At 40.6% G+C, this 17,538-nt stretch overlaps 1 protein-coding gene across 12 annotated transcripts in view; it reads right to left on the bottom strand.

The window, feature by feature from the left end:
• Positions 1–16,426, bottom strand: part of CFAP54 (cilia and flagella associated protein 54) — a 301,390-nt gene extending 284,964 nt beyond the window's left edge. For 8 of the 12 annotated variants that reach the window (XR_011534742.1, XM_008516610.2, XM_070600221.1 and 5 more), the window contains exons 1-4: positions 14,944–16,426; positions 7,174–7,279; positions 4,089–4,232; positions 336–507 (exon numbers count right to left, since the gene is read on the bottom strand). Coding sequence is in view for 10 of the 12 variants with exons in the window: in XM_008516610.2 (XP_008514832.2) it covers positions 336–507; positions 4,089–4,232; positions 7,174–7,279; positions 14,944–15,272 (751 nt within the window). In the remaining 2 variants the exon portion in view is untranslated. The remainder of the gene's footprint in view (positions 1–335; positions 508–4,088; positions 4,233–7,173; positions 7,280–14,943) is intronic. The other 4 variants (XM_070600228.1, XM_070600230.1, XM_070600223.1 and 1 more) reach the window with 3 other exon arrangements.
• Positions 16,427–17,538: the final 1,112 nt, after the last annotated feature.

The following is a 17,538-nucleotide window of genomic DNA, read 5'->3' as shown; positions in this document are numbered from 1 at the left end:
AAATGGATGACGTTTAGAACCAATCTAACCTGCAGTGCCTTTCATCCTTCTCCACTTATATTTACTTATTAACTGTGGCCTCTGCTTTTTATACACCTGAAACCAATTATCCTCACAGCCTCTGACAGTCCCTTGAGCAGAAAACCCAAAGACAAGCTTTGTAAGTCTATGCTTATGAGGACAAACTAAAATGTAATAACAATGTAAAAAAAAACCATAATCACGTTAGGAAACGAACATGTTTTAAATCACAAAGTAATCAAGTTAATGTCAAACTTGGCATTTAAATAACTTTGTAAAAGACACAATGGAAAATATAATACATTGGTATATACCATTGAAGATAATCCAGCACAGGTCCTCCTGTGGCAGAGCCACCTGCATGATGAGTCTTAAAGAGGACAAGATATGCAGACAGTGGATCACAGATTCTTTATTCTGCAGGTTCGCATCACTGTCACAGACAAGCTGGTAGTTGCAAATATTTTTGCCATTTAAAGCATGAAACTGAAACATATGGGAAAATATAAGTAAGAATACAAGCAACGTGTACGCAACTTAGGAAAGCATTTCTTAAAATGTAAAAAATTAAAATGGAAACAATTCTACTTAATTAATTTAATAGAGTAGTATAGTGCTATAGACTGAATGTTTATTCATCCAAAATTCATATGTTGAAACCTAATCCCCAATGTGATGGTATTAGGAGGTTGGGCCTTTAGGAGGTGATTAGGTCATGAGGGTGGAGCCTTCATGAATGGGATTAGTGCCCTTACAAAAGAGACCCCAGAGAGCTCCCTCACATCTTCTGCCATGTGAGGACAGAGTGAGAAGACAACTGTCTATGAACAAGGAGTCGGTCTCTCAGCAGACACTGAATCTTTCAGCACCTTGATCTTAGATAGCCCAGCCTCCAGAATGTGAGAAATAAACATCTGCTGTTTAAGCCATCCAGTCTATGGATTTTTGTCTTAAGAGCCCTAATGGACCAAGATATACAGAAATAAATGTGGTAAAATAGGTTTCTTCAAAGCATCCATTTAGTTAAGATTACCTACCCTTAGTCAAAAAATTTTAAAAGCAAAAAAATAAATAAATAAATACAAAATCCTATAGCCAAAAATATAGAATTGAGTCCATTTTTGTAAACTTACCCAATGGCATTTTAACTTATTAATTCAGATGTAATTATACCATTTACACAACTCACTCAGCAAATGTTTATTGAGCACTTCTATTTGCCACACTCTGCTAAGCAATAGGGACTCAAAGATGAGGAAGACATGGACCTTGCTCTTAGCAGAGGGAAAGAACCCCACACACACACAATGTTAGGAATGCTTAAAGTGATTGCTGTGGTCACTGACTTGAAAGTCTTTCATACGTTTGGATAAGAAGGTTTAAGATAAAGAGATTAGGCTATGGAGCTAGTCCACGGTCAGAACATAGACAGTGTTCCATGTCATTCCAAGGAATATCGACTTCAGGCAAAAGGCAGAATCAAAGGGCAGCGGAGTAGAATGATTTGATTTACGCTTTGGAAATTAATTCTGAAAAAAGTGTGGAAGATGAAAAGCAGAGGGTGGAGGACAAAGCTACCTGTAGGAAGGGTAGGAGAGAACAAAGGCCAGTGAGGTGCCCAGAGATACGAGGGCCCTGAAATGGGGCCCTGGAATCAGAGCTGAAGAGAAAAGAAAGATTTGAGTCCTCTCTGAGTCAATGGGATTTAGTGACCAATTAGACGTGGGAGGTAAAGGGGAGGAAGAGATCTGCAACGACTTCCTGCTTGGGTGACTGACTGGAGCCAAATACGAAGAAAAGATGATGAGTTCAGTTTGGGATATGTCAAGTGTGAGATGCTCATGATGTTAACCGGATAGATGTGGAGTTCAGAAGAGAGATTTTGGCTAAAGTGCTGTTAAAGCTGTGGGAAGGGGACACTCTTAATCATAGAAATGGGCCTTTCTCTACCTCATAGATTTCCTGCTTGGATGAATGCACACTGTTTCTACCCACCACGTAGTTGGTATCACAGAGGATATTTATCGAATGCATCTACATGTTGGAATAATCATTATCTTCAAAGTGTTCCCTCTTTTAGAAGCAGATAATGATACCTAATATTTTTTGAGAGTCGGGCCCTACTTTAAGTCTTTTATTATCCCAGTCATCATAAAACAACCTTATGAGGTAGGTCTTATTATTACTTTCGTTTCACAGATGAGGAAACTGAGGCACAAAGAAATTACATAACTTCTCCAAGGTCCCACTGTTAGCAAGTGGCGCAGCAGCTCTCTGAACCCAGGCAGGTTGGCTCAAGAGATCAAATTCTCACCAACTCTGCCTTCAGACCTCCCTATAGTACATAAAATGGGGATCATTAAATAACATGATTAAGTATCTTTGCAAGAAATTTTGCTGTTAATATTTTTACAGTAATTTCTTCATTATTACTGCTTCATATATGATCCCTATGCATTTAATCCAAAATCTATTTCTCTAACAAAACTTCTCATGACCTTTAGGTTCTGCACTGTCAAGTTCCTACCAGACAAAATTTTCAATCCATTCATTCTCTTACTCACTCATTTTATACACATTTGTTGACAAGTACAGTGTGCCAGTGTCATGCCAGAACCTCAAACTTAGCATGAAAAAACAAATTCTTCATGTCTTTCATGCCCATCATAATGGTCCTGCTGGCATACTCTTGTTGGCCTCATTGCTTTAGCTCCTGTCTCTAGTCTTTTTCCTTCTAATCTATTCTGTGTACCACTTCTAGATTAATAATTCTGACTATATCACTTCATTCATTCAATAAGGCTTTACTAAGCATCTGTTACATGCCAAGCACTGTTTTAGGCACTAGAGATTAGAGATTGGAGCAGTCCCTGTCCTCACAAAGCTCACGTTCTAGAAGGGAAGACAGGCAATAAAAAAAATAAACAAATAAAAATGTATCAGGTGATAATAAGTGATATAAAGAAAAATAAAACAGAGAGTGCAAGAGACCTGAAGGAAGTGAGGGATGAGCCACACAGATATCTAGGACACAAGCTTTCCAGACAGTGGAGCTCACCACTGCACTGATGCTAACCAGGGAGGCTGAGTGGAAGCAGGATAATGCAATAGTACACCGGAGAGAGATGGCAGCATGGACCAGGGTGGTAGAGGAGGGGCCTTAAAAGCTCAAACTCCTAAACTTTTCATTCAGTACTCTTCCCAATGGGTTGCCAACATATATTGCCTAGTATTCTCATTCATGCATCTATGGTAGAGCTAAATTGAACTGCTCAATGTGCCCCCAAACATGCCTTGAGATTTTCTGCTTATTAAACCACATGGTGTTTCCAAAGCCTTGAATAATCATCAAGCCTAGAATAACACAGCTTTCGAGTCAGACCAATTAGGGTTCAAACACCAGCTCTGCCCATTGCTTTAAGTAGGCTAGGTTTCTTAGTCTCTAATAAGACTCGGTTTCCTCATCTGTAAAAGAGACATACTAGTACCCACCCATTAGGACCATAAGGAGGCTGCAAGACGACAATTCATATAATGCCTACAGAAGACTATCTAGCCCGTGGTGACCACTCAACCACTGAATCAATGGTAGCAGTTAACACAATAATACTGGTATACTAGAAATAAAGCAGGAAATTTTTGTATCAAAAGATCTATGTTTGATCTCCAGAGCCACCAGTTACTAACTATGTGATGAGCTTCCTTGTTCTGTTTTGTAAAATAGGGATAATAATAGTATCTAACTCAAGAAGTCATTGTGAGGATAAAATAAGTTTTCTAAAGCACTTTGTAAACCAAAAGTGCTCTACACATATTAGTTATTCTGATAACAACAACCGTCTGCTGGATGAATGACTGATTATAGTGACACCCCCTCCAAAGCGTCTTCACAAAGTTTATTAAGTGCCCTTTCTTATCCAGCACTGAAAACATTCATTAAGCAACTTATAGCACACAAGTAAATGCTATGCTACACAAATGAAAGACGTTTAGAAGCTGTCAACTAAAGGATATACTGCATCACCAATCATAAATTGCAGCTATTTTAGCTACTGCTTTCATCTTACTGTATGTGTAGCCGTTTTGTCTCCAAAGCCTTTTGGAAAAAAGACAGTTTTGAATTGATTCACATCTGCTTTATTCTCATCAAAGTTGATGCTGAACTGCTGAAGATACCGCCCATAGCACTGTAAAAGGGCTAATTTATATTCCTGAAATAAAAAGAGGGCTTGATGAAAGTTTCAAAATGTCATTTTGCTTATTATTATTAAAATTCAGTAATAGACATATTATTCTTAACAGTACCAACATTGATTATTACTATTACTACCATCATTACGCTATTACTACCATCATCACTACCATTTCCAAACACGCAGTGTGTGACAGACACTGCGCCTGGCAACTCAGGTGCACTGTTTCACCTAATCCTCCTCACAGCAAGCCTACTGTGAGAGGAGACCATCAGGATCTCAAAGGTAAGGATATTCCCTAGGGAATTATGTGTGGTAATACCTGTATATCCTCAAAATCCAAAAAATTCAACATCACCAGGTCAGGATCACCTATTCAATCAGAGAGGTAGATGAGTTGCATTGTTAGCTTTGCATCTCTCATACCTGCTAAGCTCCAAAAAAGAAGGAAAAAAAGAGTGGAGGAGGGGAAGGAGGGAGGGAGGGAGGGAGAAAAGGAGGGGAAAAAGGAAGAAAGGAGGGAGAGAGAAAGAGAAAGAAGGAAGGAAGGAGAGAGGGAGAGAAGAGAGAGACAGAAAGAAGAGGGAGGGCAGGAGGGAGGAGAAAGAGGGAGGGAGGGAGAGATAAACGGGGGAGGGAGGGAGGAAGGAAGGAAGGCAGGAAGGAAAGAAATAAAGAAAGAGAAGAAGGAAGAGAAAGAGAGGAAGGAAGGAAGAGAGGGAGGAGGAGGGAGGAGGGAGGAAGAAGAGGGGAGAAAGAAATGCAGATGATGAGCTGGCCCTCTCTCTTCATCTGTCAACAGTTTCTAAAGCTGCATCAGGACAAATCAAAATATTCTGAGTTATTGTTAGTTATGATTCTTGTTAGTTCTAATTCATGCTTATGTTCCCATTACAAAGTCAGATGCCTCCTTTCTGTAGCCCACAGGGCACCGCTGACCTGGAAAGTTTCAGTGCAGTGGATGTGAGCCGGGCTCTGAATATGAGTCAGCTGCAACCCTTCCTCGGCCTCCTCCCCTGCAATTGTGTCTCCAGGAAAAGCAACTGCCCTGGGTGTGAACTGCCTGTCAGGTTACCTCGCCCCTTGGGAGGCATCCACAGTGAAACGCTATTTTGTTTCTATTTCTATTGACTTGTTTGTTACTTGTTCACTAATTAATTCTGAATCTTTTCCGTTCTCACTTGATTCATATAATGAATTCACATCTAGGTTCAAAACAAGAGTATTCCAACAAGATAAACGTTACTGTAACCAAAATAAAAATGAAGAGATTCTAGAAACTAAAGTAACAACTCAAGTTTGTTTTCAGGATTATAAATACCTTTATTGGCCCACTTTCCCACCAGTGAAAAGTAGATAAAACGTTTTCTTTGTTCCTTTAAGTAAATTTTAAAATATCCTATCTGGGCCTTTCTCTCTGAAATATTCTGAATCCTTAGCCGCTACCCATCATCAGCTTGCTTTATCGACATCTAAGAAGTTCCTTCCTCCTCCCTCCGCCAGCATCCACTCCACCCACCTGGATACTCCTCAGACATCTCCAACTGTGCTGTGTATCACCAGTTCCTTATATTGAGGAGAACCATAAAAACCAAGAGTGGGGGGCCGGCCCAGTGGTGCAGCGGTTAAGTTCGCACGTTCCACTTCCATGGCCCACAGTTCACTGGTTCGGATCCTGGGAGCAGACATGGCACTGCTTATCAAGCCATGCTGTGGTAGGCGTCCCACATATGAAGTGGAGGAAGATGGGCACGGATGTTAGCTCAGGGCCAGTCTTCCTCAGCAAAAAGAGGAGGATTGGCAGCAGATGTTAGCTCAGAGCTAATCTTCCTCAAAAAAAACAAAAACAAAAAAACCAAGGGGGGTGCTCCTCCCTGTCAAAACTGTTATTCTACTTCATATGAATATAGCTTACAAGTTGGATCTCATCTGCACTTTTTTCTGTCGTTTTCCAAAGTCTGTATTTTCAAGTTTCTAAGAAACACGGTCCAATTATATGGAGCTAAGGTGAGTCTCTTATTTTGGTAGCAGAAAATAGATCTTTGTTCATCATTATGAAAGTTCCTCCACATCTTATTCTCTGTTTGGTAAGCTTCCCTCCCAGACCAAAAGGATTCAAGTCCAGAAAATAGAAACAGAAGAGGAAAATGAAGTTGAGAAACTGAAGATTGAGAAAACACTGAATACTGCCCATGTCTGGCCTAAAATCACCTTGGATAAAATAACTCTCGGTCCAAGGATCCTAGATGTGCCAAACACATATACACTTGGAATAATCTGATCCTATGCCAGAGCTTAAGGGAAAAACTCACATTATCATTAACTGAAAACCAAGCCATGGTGTGGTCTTATTAAACCAAGTCCATGAGTCCACAGCCATCCAAGACCTGGGCATTGATATGGAACTAGAAACAGGGCACAAACTCAGTTCAGAATAGAATATTGAGCAAGAAACAGGGCATGGATGGAAGGACTGCTAAAATTACATACAGCAAAACATTAAGAAGGAGCTGAAAGTCATTAAAACAGGGTCCTGGGAACCAGACAACACAGCAGCAAAGCCAGGAGCAAAGAGAGGTGTCCGCTGGGCAAGGCCAGCCATGTGAAAAACAACAGGAAGTGGTGTCTGGGCTCCTTTGTCTAAGGTAGGAACATGATGACTCAGCATTTCCTGTGGGGCGCCTACCACACCCTCTGTTAAGAGGGGCTGTGCTCCTGCCCATCCCCAGCCGGCTGTCTTTCCATTCAGGAGTCTCTCACCTCTGGAGAATCTCAAGGACAAAATTAAAAAACAAACACTTTTCTGGTTATGGTGCCACATTAAGGTTTTACATATTCATTTATATTTTTCAGAGAAAAAAATCAAATCATGTAAAATAAGAACTGTATCAAACCAAATAATAATAATTATTAGCCAAATGAGTTTCATTGAGGCTCTTTTTATTCCGGAGGCACTTACTTTCATTTCACAAAGGCTATCTCCAACCTTCAGAAGCTTTTCATTGTAATAGGCAGCTGGCAGCCGGGGGGCGTACTTGGTCCAGATATTAAACAATGAGGTGGCACTGTAAAAAAATCATAAAATAAAATGATATCTTCAAAGTCAGCAAGTCAGCAGGAAAGCTCAATTAATTAGCAAGCAATCCTGAAACACTGATCTTGTGCTGAATACAAAATATGCCCTATTGTTAATGTCTAATTATTAAGAAATGTAACTATCGTTAAATTTATTGCTTCTTTTGTGCCAAGCAGTGGTTGAAGCTCTTTATACGCATTTTTTAAACGGACTTTATTTTTTTAGAGCAATTTTAGGTTCGCAGCAAAATTGAGTTAGAAGGTACAGAGATTTTCCATTTACCCCTTGCCCCCACACATGCACAGCCACCCCCACTGTCAACATCCCCCACCAGAGTGAAGCAGTTGTTACAACTGGTGAACCTACACTGACACATCATTCACACTGTCCACAGTTTCCATTAGCGTTTACTCCTGATGTTACACACTCTATGGGTTTGGACAAATATATAATGACACGTATCCATCACTATAGTATCATCCAGAGTAGTTTCACTGCCCTAAACAGCCTCTGCGCTCTGCCTATTCATTCCCCTCCCCCAACCCCAGGCAACCATGATCTCTTTCCTCTCTCCATAGTTTTGTATTTTTCAAAATGTCCTATAATTGGAATAATACAGTATGTAGCCTTTTCAGATTGGTTTCTGTCACTAGTAATATGCATTTAAGATTCCTCCATTTTTTTTTTTATGGCTTTCCTTTTAGCATTGAATAATATTCCATTGTCTGGATATACCGGTTTATCTATCCACTCACTGAAGGATATTTTGTTTGCTTCCAAGTTTTGGCAATTTGAATAAAGCTGCTATAAACATCCATGTGCAGATATTTGTATACACATAAGTTTTCAACTCCTTTGGGTAAATACCAAGAAGCGCAATTGCTGGATCGTACAATAAGAGTATGTTTAGTTTTGCAAGAAACCACCAAACTGTCTTCCAAAATGGCTGGACCATTTCACATTCCCACCAGCAATGAATGAGTTCCTGTTGCTACACGTCCTCATCAGCATTTGGTGTTGTCAGTGTTCCAGATTTTGGCCATGCTGGCAGGTGTGCAGTGGTATCTCATTGTTGTTTTAATTTGCATCTTCCTGATGAGATATCATGAGTAGCATCTTTTCATATATTTATTTGCCATTTGTATTCTTTGGTGAGGTGTTTAGTAAGGTCTTTAGCCCATTTTTTTAATCAGGTTGTTTGTTTTCTTATTGAGTTTTAAGAGTTCTTTGTATATTTTGGATAAAAGTCCTTTAACAGAGATGCCCTTTGCAAATATTTTCTCCCACTCTGTGGCTTGTCTTTTCATTCTCTTGGCAGTGTCTTTCACAGAGCAGAAATTTTTAATTTTAATGAGGTCCAGCTTACCAATTCTCTCTTTCATAGATCATGTCTTTGGTGTCATATCCAAAAACTTATTGCCAAACCCAAGGTCATCTGGATTTCTCCTGTATTATCTCCTATGAATTTGATATCATTGCATTATACATTTAGGTCTATGGTCCATTTTGAGTTAATTTTTGTGAAGGATGTAAGGTCTGTTTCTAGATTCATTTTTTTACATGTGGATGTACAGATGTCCAAGCACCATTTGTTAAAAAGACCATCTTTGTTCATTGCATTGCCTATGCTCCTTTATCAAAGATCAGTTGACTATATTTATGTGGGTCTATTTCCTGGCTCTCTACTCTGTTCCATTGCTCTGTTTGCCCATTCTTTCACCAATACCACGCAACCTTGATTATTATATCTTTATAGCAAATCTTGAAGTTAGGCAGTGTAAGTGCTCCAACTTCATTCTCCCTCAATATTGTGTTGGCTATCCTGGGTCTTTTGCCAACACGAATTTTTTTCATTTCATTTTCACAACAACCCCGAGCTGGGTAACATCAATATCCCAAATATACAGTTGATGAAACTGATGCTCAGTGCATCCCTGCTCTTAACTAGTATATTGCTGTGCCTTTCCAGTCCTCAGGAATGTAAACTCCCCGAGGGCCCCATGGCTAAGTGGTTAAGTTTGTGTGCTCCGGCTCCGCGGCCCAGGGTTTCACCGGTTCGGTGTGGACACGGCACCGCTTGTCAGGCCACACTGAGGCAGTGTCCCATATGACACAACTAGAAGGATCCACAACTAAAATACGCAACTATGTACTGGGGGAATTTGGGGAGAAAATGCAGGGGAAAAAAAAAAGATTGGCAACAGTTGTTAGCTCAGGTGCCAATCTTTAGGGAAAAAAAAAGAATGAGTGAATAAATAAATAAATGTCTAGGGAAAAAACTTCTTTGTTTTTATTTTATTCTTTTCTATAAATCGTTCAAATATCTAGTCAGACCATTCAGGGTTATGGTTCCTTCACCAAGTAAAACAAAGCATAGTATTCTCAAAATGGTTTCCAATCAGAATTTAGAAGCGTAGCAGATCATTGCTTATTTTGTTTATTCACTTATTTAACATTTACTCCTTCCCTCTCTCTTGGAAATTATAAATACCTCTAGGAGAAATCCAAATTTCCCTTAACAGTTGTCCAATCCTATTTCATAAGTTTCTAGATAAGCACAATGTTATAGACTGAATATGTATGTCCCCCAAAATCCATATGTTGACGCCCTACCTGCTATGAGTATTTGGAGAGGAGAATTCTGAGGAAGTAATTAAGGTTAAATGAGGCCAAAGGGTGGGGCCCTGACTCAAGGGGATTAACACCCTTCTCAGAATTCTGAGACTCCAGAGAACTTGTGTGCTGGCTCTCTCTCTCTCTCTCTCTCTCTCTCTCTCTCTCTCTCTCTCGCTCGCTCGCTCGCTCGCTCGCTCTCGCTCTCGCTCTCGCTCTCGCTCTCTCTCGCTCTCTCTGCACTTCCTCAGAGGAAAGGCTATGTGAGGACAAAGTGGTTGTCTGCGAGCTAGGAAGAGCGAGAGCTCTAACAGAAACTGACCCTGCTAGACCTTGATCTGGGACTTCTGGCCTCAGGAACTGCAAGAAATAAATTTCTGTTGTTTAAAACCACCCAGTCTATGGTATTTTGTTATGGCAGCCCAAGCTGGCTAATTAGTAATTAGTAGGTCAAACTGACTAATACAGACAGGAGCCCAAACTTCCGGATTGCAGATGTCTCTAGTAGGTATGATGTGTATGTTGGGATAGTAAGCAAACAACCCCAACAGAAACATGTCGATTAATTCATTCAGGTAACAAATGATATTGACTGAGTGACAAGGGAGGGGTGGGGGACAGGGTACTCCTGCCTTTATGGACTGATTAATAATATTCTGGGGTAGGAAAATATATTAATGTACCAAGTAGTAAATAACCATGCCAAATAAATACTGTGGCACATACAGCCCACAGAAGTTTAAAAAGGGAGTTTTTTGGTTTGTACTTTTTTATTACCTTTTTCACTTTCATTTGCTGCTTCATAAAATGCCACAGTATGACTTAATATCATAAATCCAAGAAATTCACCAAGTCTTGCTAGAATTCTTAAATTATGTAGGTGAAAGAGTTAATTCTTCCAAACCTCACGGATGAGATAATGATGACTAGATTTGTTACTCATAAAAGAAAAATACCAGCTTTGTTAAATCAATCAAGATTATATAAGAAGAGAACTTTCTTTTTTTTTTAAGTGAACCCTAAGTTCAAGACAAGACTGCTCATTGGGAATGGCTTACATAATGATTAAACAAGGAAAATATAATATATGCTATATAATTTACATCATTTAAGAGAAGAATGTTAATATACTTTGGATTGCTGATTGGATACCTGCTGCTGGATATTTAGACTTTTCTAAGATAGAAGATCATAACTGTTTAAACAGACTATCTAAATCTTATGTGCTTATAACACAAGTACAAAGACAAATCACACTCTAAATTTAATGACACTGCTGGTACGATCAAAAGCTGTATTTTAGATACTATGAATTTTTATGCTTATGGAAGTTCCTATAGTTATAAAAAGAAACAAATTTTTATTTTAAAAAATAACCATCTGTCAAGTATGTTATAAAAGCAAATCCTCCCTCCTGTACTCCTAACTGGGCTCAACACTGCCATTTTGTTCCATTTGGACAAGATCACCAAAATAGTATCTTAAAACAAAAATCACATAAGGTTAATTCCTTGCCAAGAACTACCCAATGGTTTCCCATTGCATTCGGGATAAATGCAAACTCTACAGATGGCCTCTAAAACCTTCCAAAGCTCTACCTGCTCCTCTCATCTTGTCTCACCACTGCACCCACTCGCTAAGCTATGCTAGACTGGCTCTGTCCGTTCCTCCAAAGTCTTTGGCTCTTTCCTGCCAAGATCTTCCCACAGGCTTGTTCCCTCTGTTTGTCCTCTCTCCCTGCCTGTTCAACCGCCCAGCATCCTTCTAATCTCAGTTTAACGTTACCTCTCTCACCATTCACTTGAAAGCAGGTCCCTGCTGTGTTCTCTTTAAGCCTCTGCTCAAGTGTCATCTACTCTGACTACCTTATGGAAAACTGCAACCTCCTGTCTCCTATGCCATAACTCTTCCTCTCTTTACTTTTCTCCCTGGCATTTATCACTTTCTAAGTCACCATAAAATGGACTGACTTAATATGTTCATTGTCTATTCTCCCTTCTAGAATATAAGCACCAAGAGGGCAGGGATTTTTGTTTGGTTCACTCCTGTGTTTCCAGCACCTAGTACAATGCCCAGCTCAGGTAAGGGCTCAGTAGCTTCTTCTTTCTTAGCACTTGTTGTTTGCGTGTTCCTTTAAGGACTCACTGAAAGCCTATCTCCCTTTCTAGTCTACAAGCTCCATGAACAAGGATTCCCACACCTATTTTGTTCACCACTGAATAACCCATGACTGGGGCAGTGCCTGGCCTATAGTAGAGCCTCAGTAAAAATTGTTGAGTAAACAAATGCTAAATTCTATGAGAGGTTAGATGGCTAAGGTTTGTGTCAATCCTTAATGTTTGTGATTCTCTTATAGTCTGTTTCAAGATGGAACAGATACTGTACCTACCGATTGGCCCAGGTCTACTTTCCCATATAGAACATTAACAATTTCTGAGAAAGCCAGGATAACAACCTTTGAATTCTTTCAATAGCAAATATTCATTGAATGTTTACTATGTCCCAACCCCCAGGCTAGGCGCTAGAGACAGGAAAATGAAAAAGAGATGCATTATCCAAAGTCATCAGGGAGTTTATATTCCAGTGGGAGAAACAAATAACACACAAGAAAATATACAAATAAAAATAAATAAATTGATGAGCAAACCTGCATGAGAAGGAAAGATTACTCTAAGGAGGTAACAATTGAGAAAGTAATAACAAGGAGACAGATATTTGAAAAGCTGAGGGAAGAAAATTTCAGATAAAGGAGGCTGCAAATATCAAGGCCATGGGCTGAGAAATAATAGCATCTGTTCCCCTGGAAAGTCCTGAAGAGAGGTGAGGAATGAGCTGAGATCGGAGAGGCAGGCAGGGCCAGATCCTCAGACGCTGGAGGACACGAGGAGTTTTAATTTTATTCTAAAAGCAATGGGAAGCAGTAGAAAGACTTTAGCTGGGGGAGCAGGTGATTTATTTATAAAGGTCACCCTGGCTGCTATGTGAAAGATAGACTTGAAACTTGAGTGCCTGCAAGGAAATTCGAGATGGTGGTGGTTTGGATTGGAATGCTGGTAATGGAGATGGGAAGATAAAGTGCTGTCTAACACACAAACAGAGAAATGTTTTAAATATAAATACATATAGCTTAGGTATGTAATGTGCTCTCCTCGGTCAATCCTTGGTTCTCATCTTACATGCCCATCGGCAGGATTTGCCACAGTTGATCAATCATTCCTTTCTCCTTGAAACACTTTCTCTACTTGGCTTCCAGTACACCACAAACTTACTGGTTTTTCCCTAACCTCCATGGCTACTCCTTAGTCTCTGCTGGTTTCTTTGTGTTTTTTTTGAGGAAGATTAGCCCTGAGCTAACATCTGCCACCAATCCTCCTCTTTTTACTGAGGAAGACTGGCCCATAGCTAACATCCGTGCCCATCTTCCTCTACTTTATATGTAGGGCGCCTACCACAGAAGTCTTGCCCAGTGGCACTGTGTCCGCACCAGGATCCAAACCGGCGAACCCCGGGCTGCCAAAGTGGAACGTGCGAACCTAACCACTGTGCCACTGGGCCAGCCCCTCTGCTGGTTTCTATTTATCTCCTCTACTTGTCAATGTTGGAGGGTCCCGGGGTTCAGTCCTTGGACTCTCCTCTTCTCCACCTACACTTATTCCCTTAGCTATTCCATCGTGTCATGAGTTAAATATCATTAATATGCTGATGGATCTCAAATGCATATCTTCTCTGACCTACAGACTCAAATGTCCAACTACCTACATAACAGGTCTGCCTGGATGCTGAATTACCTTTCAGTCTTAATATATCTAAAACTAAACTGTTGATCTACTTTGCTCTTGCCAGAAACCTGTTCTGCCCACAGCCACAATCCCACCCCAGGACTTTCACACTTGCCATTGTCCCCGTGTGGCCAACTCTTTCTACAGAAATCCTCATCACTTGCTGCCATATCTCCTTCTCATCTTTCTCAAAGGCCACTTTTCCCAGCTTTCTCCACCCATGTTTGCAGTCACTCCATTTTAAATTGCAACACCTATCCCGTATCCTCCATCCACACTCCCTTCTAATTTTCTCCCCAGGACTTATCTCCTTGTAAAATGATTTCTTTACATATTTGTTAAGTAACTGTCTGTAGTCACAAAAATATATGCTCCATGAGGTTACCGATTTTTATATCTTTTGTTAACTTGATGTCCTCGTTCCTAGAACGGTACCTGATATATAGGAGGTATTCAATAAATAGTTAAATGCATGAATGAATATAAAGATAAGTTAAAACTGTTTCTTCATATTAAATGCATGAATGGTAAGTATAAGTTGAAACTATTCACTATTCTGGTGTTCTTTGCCACCGGTCTACATTCATAACTGTTCAGTTTGCAATGTATTTTGACCGGGAAAGAAAGTTGGTAACATAAACAGGAAAGAACCTTAAAAACAGGTAGTTTGCAGTTTGTGGTAATAACAGGGTGACAGAACCCAAAAAAAGGCAAACGGATGTGCAAAATGAGTCATAAAATCAAGAAAAAGTCACTGTGATTCTAATAACAAAGTAGAAAGGAATTACAGTGCGCATGTTCACAGAATGATGTGCTTCATGGCATCAGGAACTAACTTTTTCAAGAATCTAAGCCACTTTAAAGTTATTCCTTTTACTCCGTATACAAAATTGTACCCACAACGTGGACAGTTGTGAAACCCGTGAGTGAGCCAAAAATTTACTGGCATGGAGAAGCAATTAGAGGACACTCAGAAACAGAACAAATGGTGAGTTAGGAAACACTTCTGTGTTGATTTTTATTTTGACCTGAGCAGCAACCCAAGATGTAACATTTACCAGGAATTAGGATTGTAATAGCGACGTGTCTCCACTTCTGAAACTTTGTTTATATCTCCAGGGCCCTTCGGCCAGGTCCTGCGTCCGCAACGCTGACCCAGCTCTGGGACCACCGCGGGCATCCTTAAGGGCATCTCCTCCTCCGGCCCCGAGAGCTGCCCTTCTCCGGCCAGCGCCCGCCCCAGGGCCCTGCCTCCGCTTACCAACGCCGCTGGAATTCATGCTTCTGTTCCTCCGTTGTCGCTAAAGCCTTCTTTCTCTTCATAAAGCCTAGCAACTCCCGGATCTCCTTCTCGCAGGAGGCCAGGAGCGGGTTTTTCTCGTCTAGCGGCCCATAAAACACCGCGAGGGGCAGCGAGTCCTCGCGGCAGGTCGAGCGAGGCAGTGGGCTCGCAGAGCTCGCCTTCGACTCCAGGGGCGACTTCGAGATCGCGGTTGAGGTCGGGGGCGGGGTCGGTGGCAGTCCTGTCGGGGACACAGATGCGGGAGACTCGTTGGCCGGAGAGGCAGAGGAGGTACCTTGCGCCGCCATATTGGCGAAACCCGGGTCGGCCGTGGGTGTGTGTACACGCGGTTGCCTAGCGACGGTCTCGTGGCAACCAGGATTCCAGCGCGCTTTCGGGGAAACACAGCGGCCCCTGAGGGGCAAAGGAAGAAAGATCCGGGTCCAGAAAGGAATGTTGCTCCTGAGGGTTTTTTGCTTTCTTTCTCACTGGCACCGCTGTATGAGATGAGAATAGAGAGAAGGTTCTGGACAGAGAGCCACCGAATAGTGGAGTCAAAAACTTACGATCACAGATTCAAACTATACTTTTTTTCCATTTCGACCGCTTAATGATGATGATGACCATTAATATGTGTCGGGCCTTGTTCTAAGCATTTGAAACATAATCTTATTTATCTCGTTTAATCATCATAACAGCTTTACAACTTAGGATATTATTCGTATGTCCATTTCACAGTCTGAGAAGCTGAAGCTTACCAAGAGTTAGTCTTTTGACCAAGGTGAGAATAAAGTGTAATGTCAAGGACCTGGTCTCTGCCTTCTGACTCCAAAGCCTGTGCTCAAAATGAATAGGCTGTATTAATGATTTTCGAAAGACTAAGTTTATCAATCGAATTGAAATTAGGAAAAGATCTGACAAGCAGTTTAAAAATCAAGTACAGTCAACTGATTCGTTCTCTTCCCTCTATCTGGACCTTGAGGTCTGTGACTATGGGAACGATGTCTGTGCCTAGTAATTATGATTATATTTATTCATTTGTATTTCAGAGTTATCCTAATTATCACTAGATTAATGAGCATTCTACTCAACCTTAACTATTGGACATTAATCTGTACCAATGCTTAAAGTGTTAACTCTCAAAACACTTTTGCATTTTAAACAGGGATTTTAGGAGACTCTCCTTCTAATGAGGACACTATAGGCCTTAAAGGAAATATTCAGGGGCAAGAGAAGTTCTTTTGCCCTGCATGTTATGGGCAACAGTAAGTTTATTTGTTTATTTATTTATTTCAAGTATGAGTTTCGGACTAGCAGGGAACCTGCTTTCTCTATAAATTATGCAATGCCAAAAATTATCTAAGAGAAGAACCTGAAATGTTTGACAGCTTAGAAAAATAGGTCTTTAACACTGAAAACTGTTACTGGTTTTGTCACACTTAAAAATAAATAAAGACAGTGACCCTAACACGGTGTGAGCCCAATTTCTCAGTTAAGATTCAGAAGCTTATTGGACCACAGCCTGATTTCCTTCAGGTCTGACCTAATTTCTTGCAGGCTCTGTGGGCCTGTGCTAATTTGTGAGGCTGGCCTAATATGCCATGTGTACCATATATAGCGTCTTTGACATATATAGCATCTTTGAAGGAAAATGATGATGATTTTGCTCTTCAAGGCAGGTAATTATGGCCTGAGAACCTTTCTGGTGAGCAGTGAGGTACTCTGGGGTTCAATTCTCCAATCAGGATGTTCAGTTCTCCAATCAGGATGTAGAAATCATCCTTTGATCAAGATTTTTTTTTGGAAGATTAGCCATGAGCTAACTGCTGCCAATCCTCCTCTTTTTGCTGAGGAAGGCTGGCCCTGAGCTAACATCCGTGCCCATCTTCCTCTACTTTATACCTGGGACGCCTACCACAGCATAGCTTGCCAAGCGGTGCCATGTCCACATCCGGGATCCGAACCGGCGAACCCTGGGCTGCCGAGAAGCAGAATGTGCACACTTAACTGCTGTGCCACCAGGCGGGCCCCTGATTAAGATTTTATCTTGTCTCTAAGTAAGCAATAAAAATGTTAAAACTTCAAAGAATTTAGGTCTGAAGAAATAATTCATCCTTGGACCATTTACAAAAAATATTAAAAGACCTTTTTTTTAAAAAAAAATCAGCTTGGTAAATCTTTCCCTTCTCCTTCTCACATAACACACTTGTCTACTTCAGATCAAAAGCTAGTGTAATTTGCCACTGAGTACTATTATACTGATGAAAGTGAAACTGCAGGATAAAATTAAATTAAAGTGGTCAGAGGGGAGGAAAAAAAATAAAAGTAAAACAGATAAAGTGAGGCTCCCTCCCCCCCAATCTGGCTGCTCTCGTAACACTATTGGTAGTGCAGACCTCACATTTCAAAGTCACTGGAAAAAGAAAATGTGACTAATTAAATTCAAGTACTCGAATTATGAAACATTGCATCTTAGTCATTTTCCTCCTTGCACATACTAATGTTAACAATGCTTAACTTTCAATAGTTTTTGGAAGCTCATCTGAATATTTAAATTGGTGCTATACTGTCAGT

Source organism: Equus przewalskii, chromosome 29, assembly GCF_037783145.1.
Source record: "Equus przewalskii isolate Varuska chromosome 29, EquPr2, whole genome shotgun sequence".
Lineage (NCBI taxonomy): Eukaryota > Metazoa > Chordata > Mammalia > Perissodactyla > Equidae > Equus > Equus przewalskii.
This window is presented reverse-complemented; position numbering and strand designations above follow the sequence as displayed.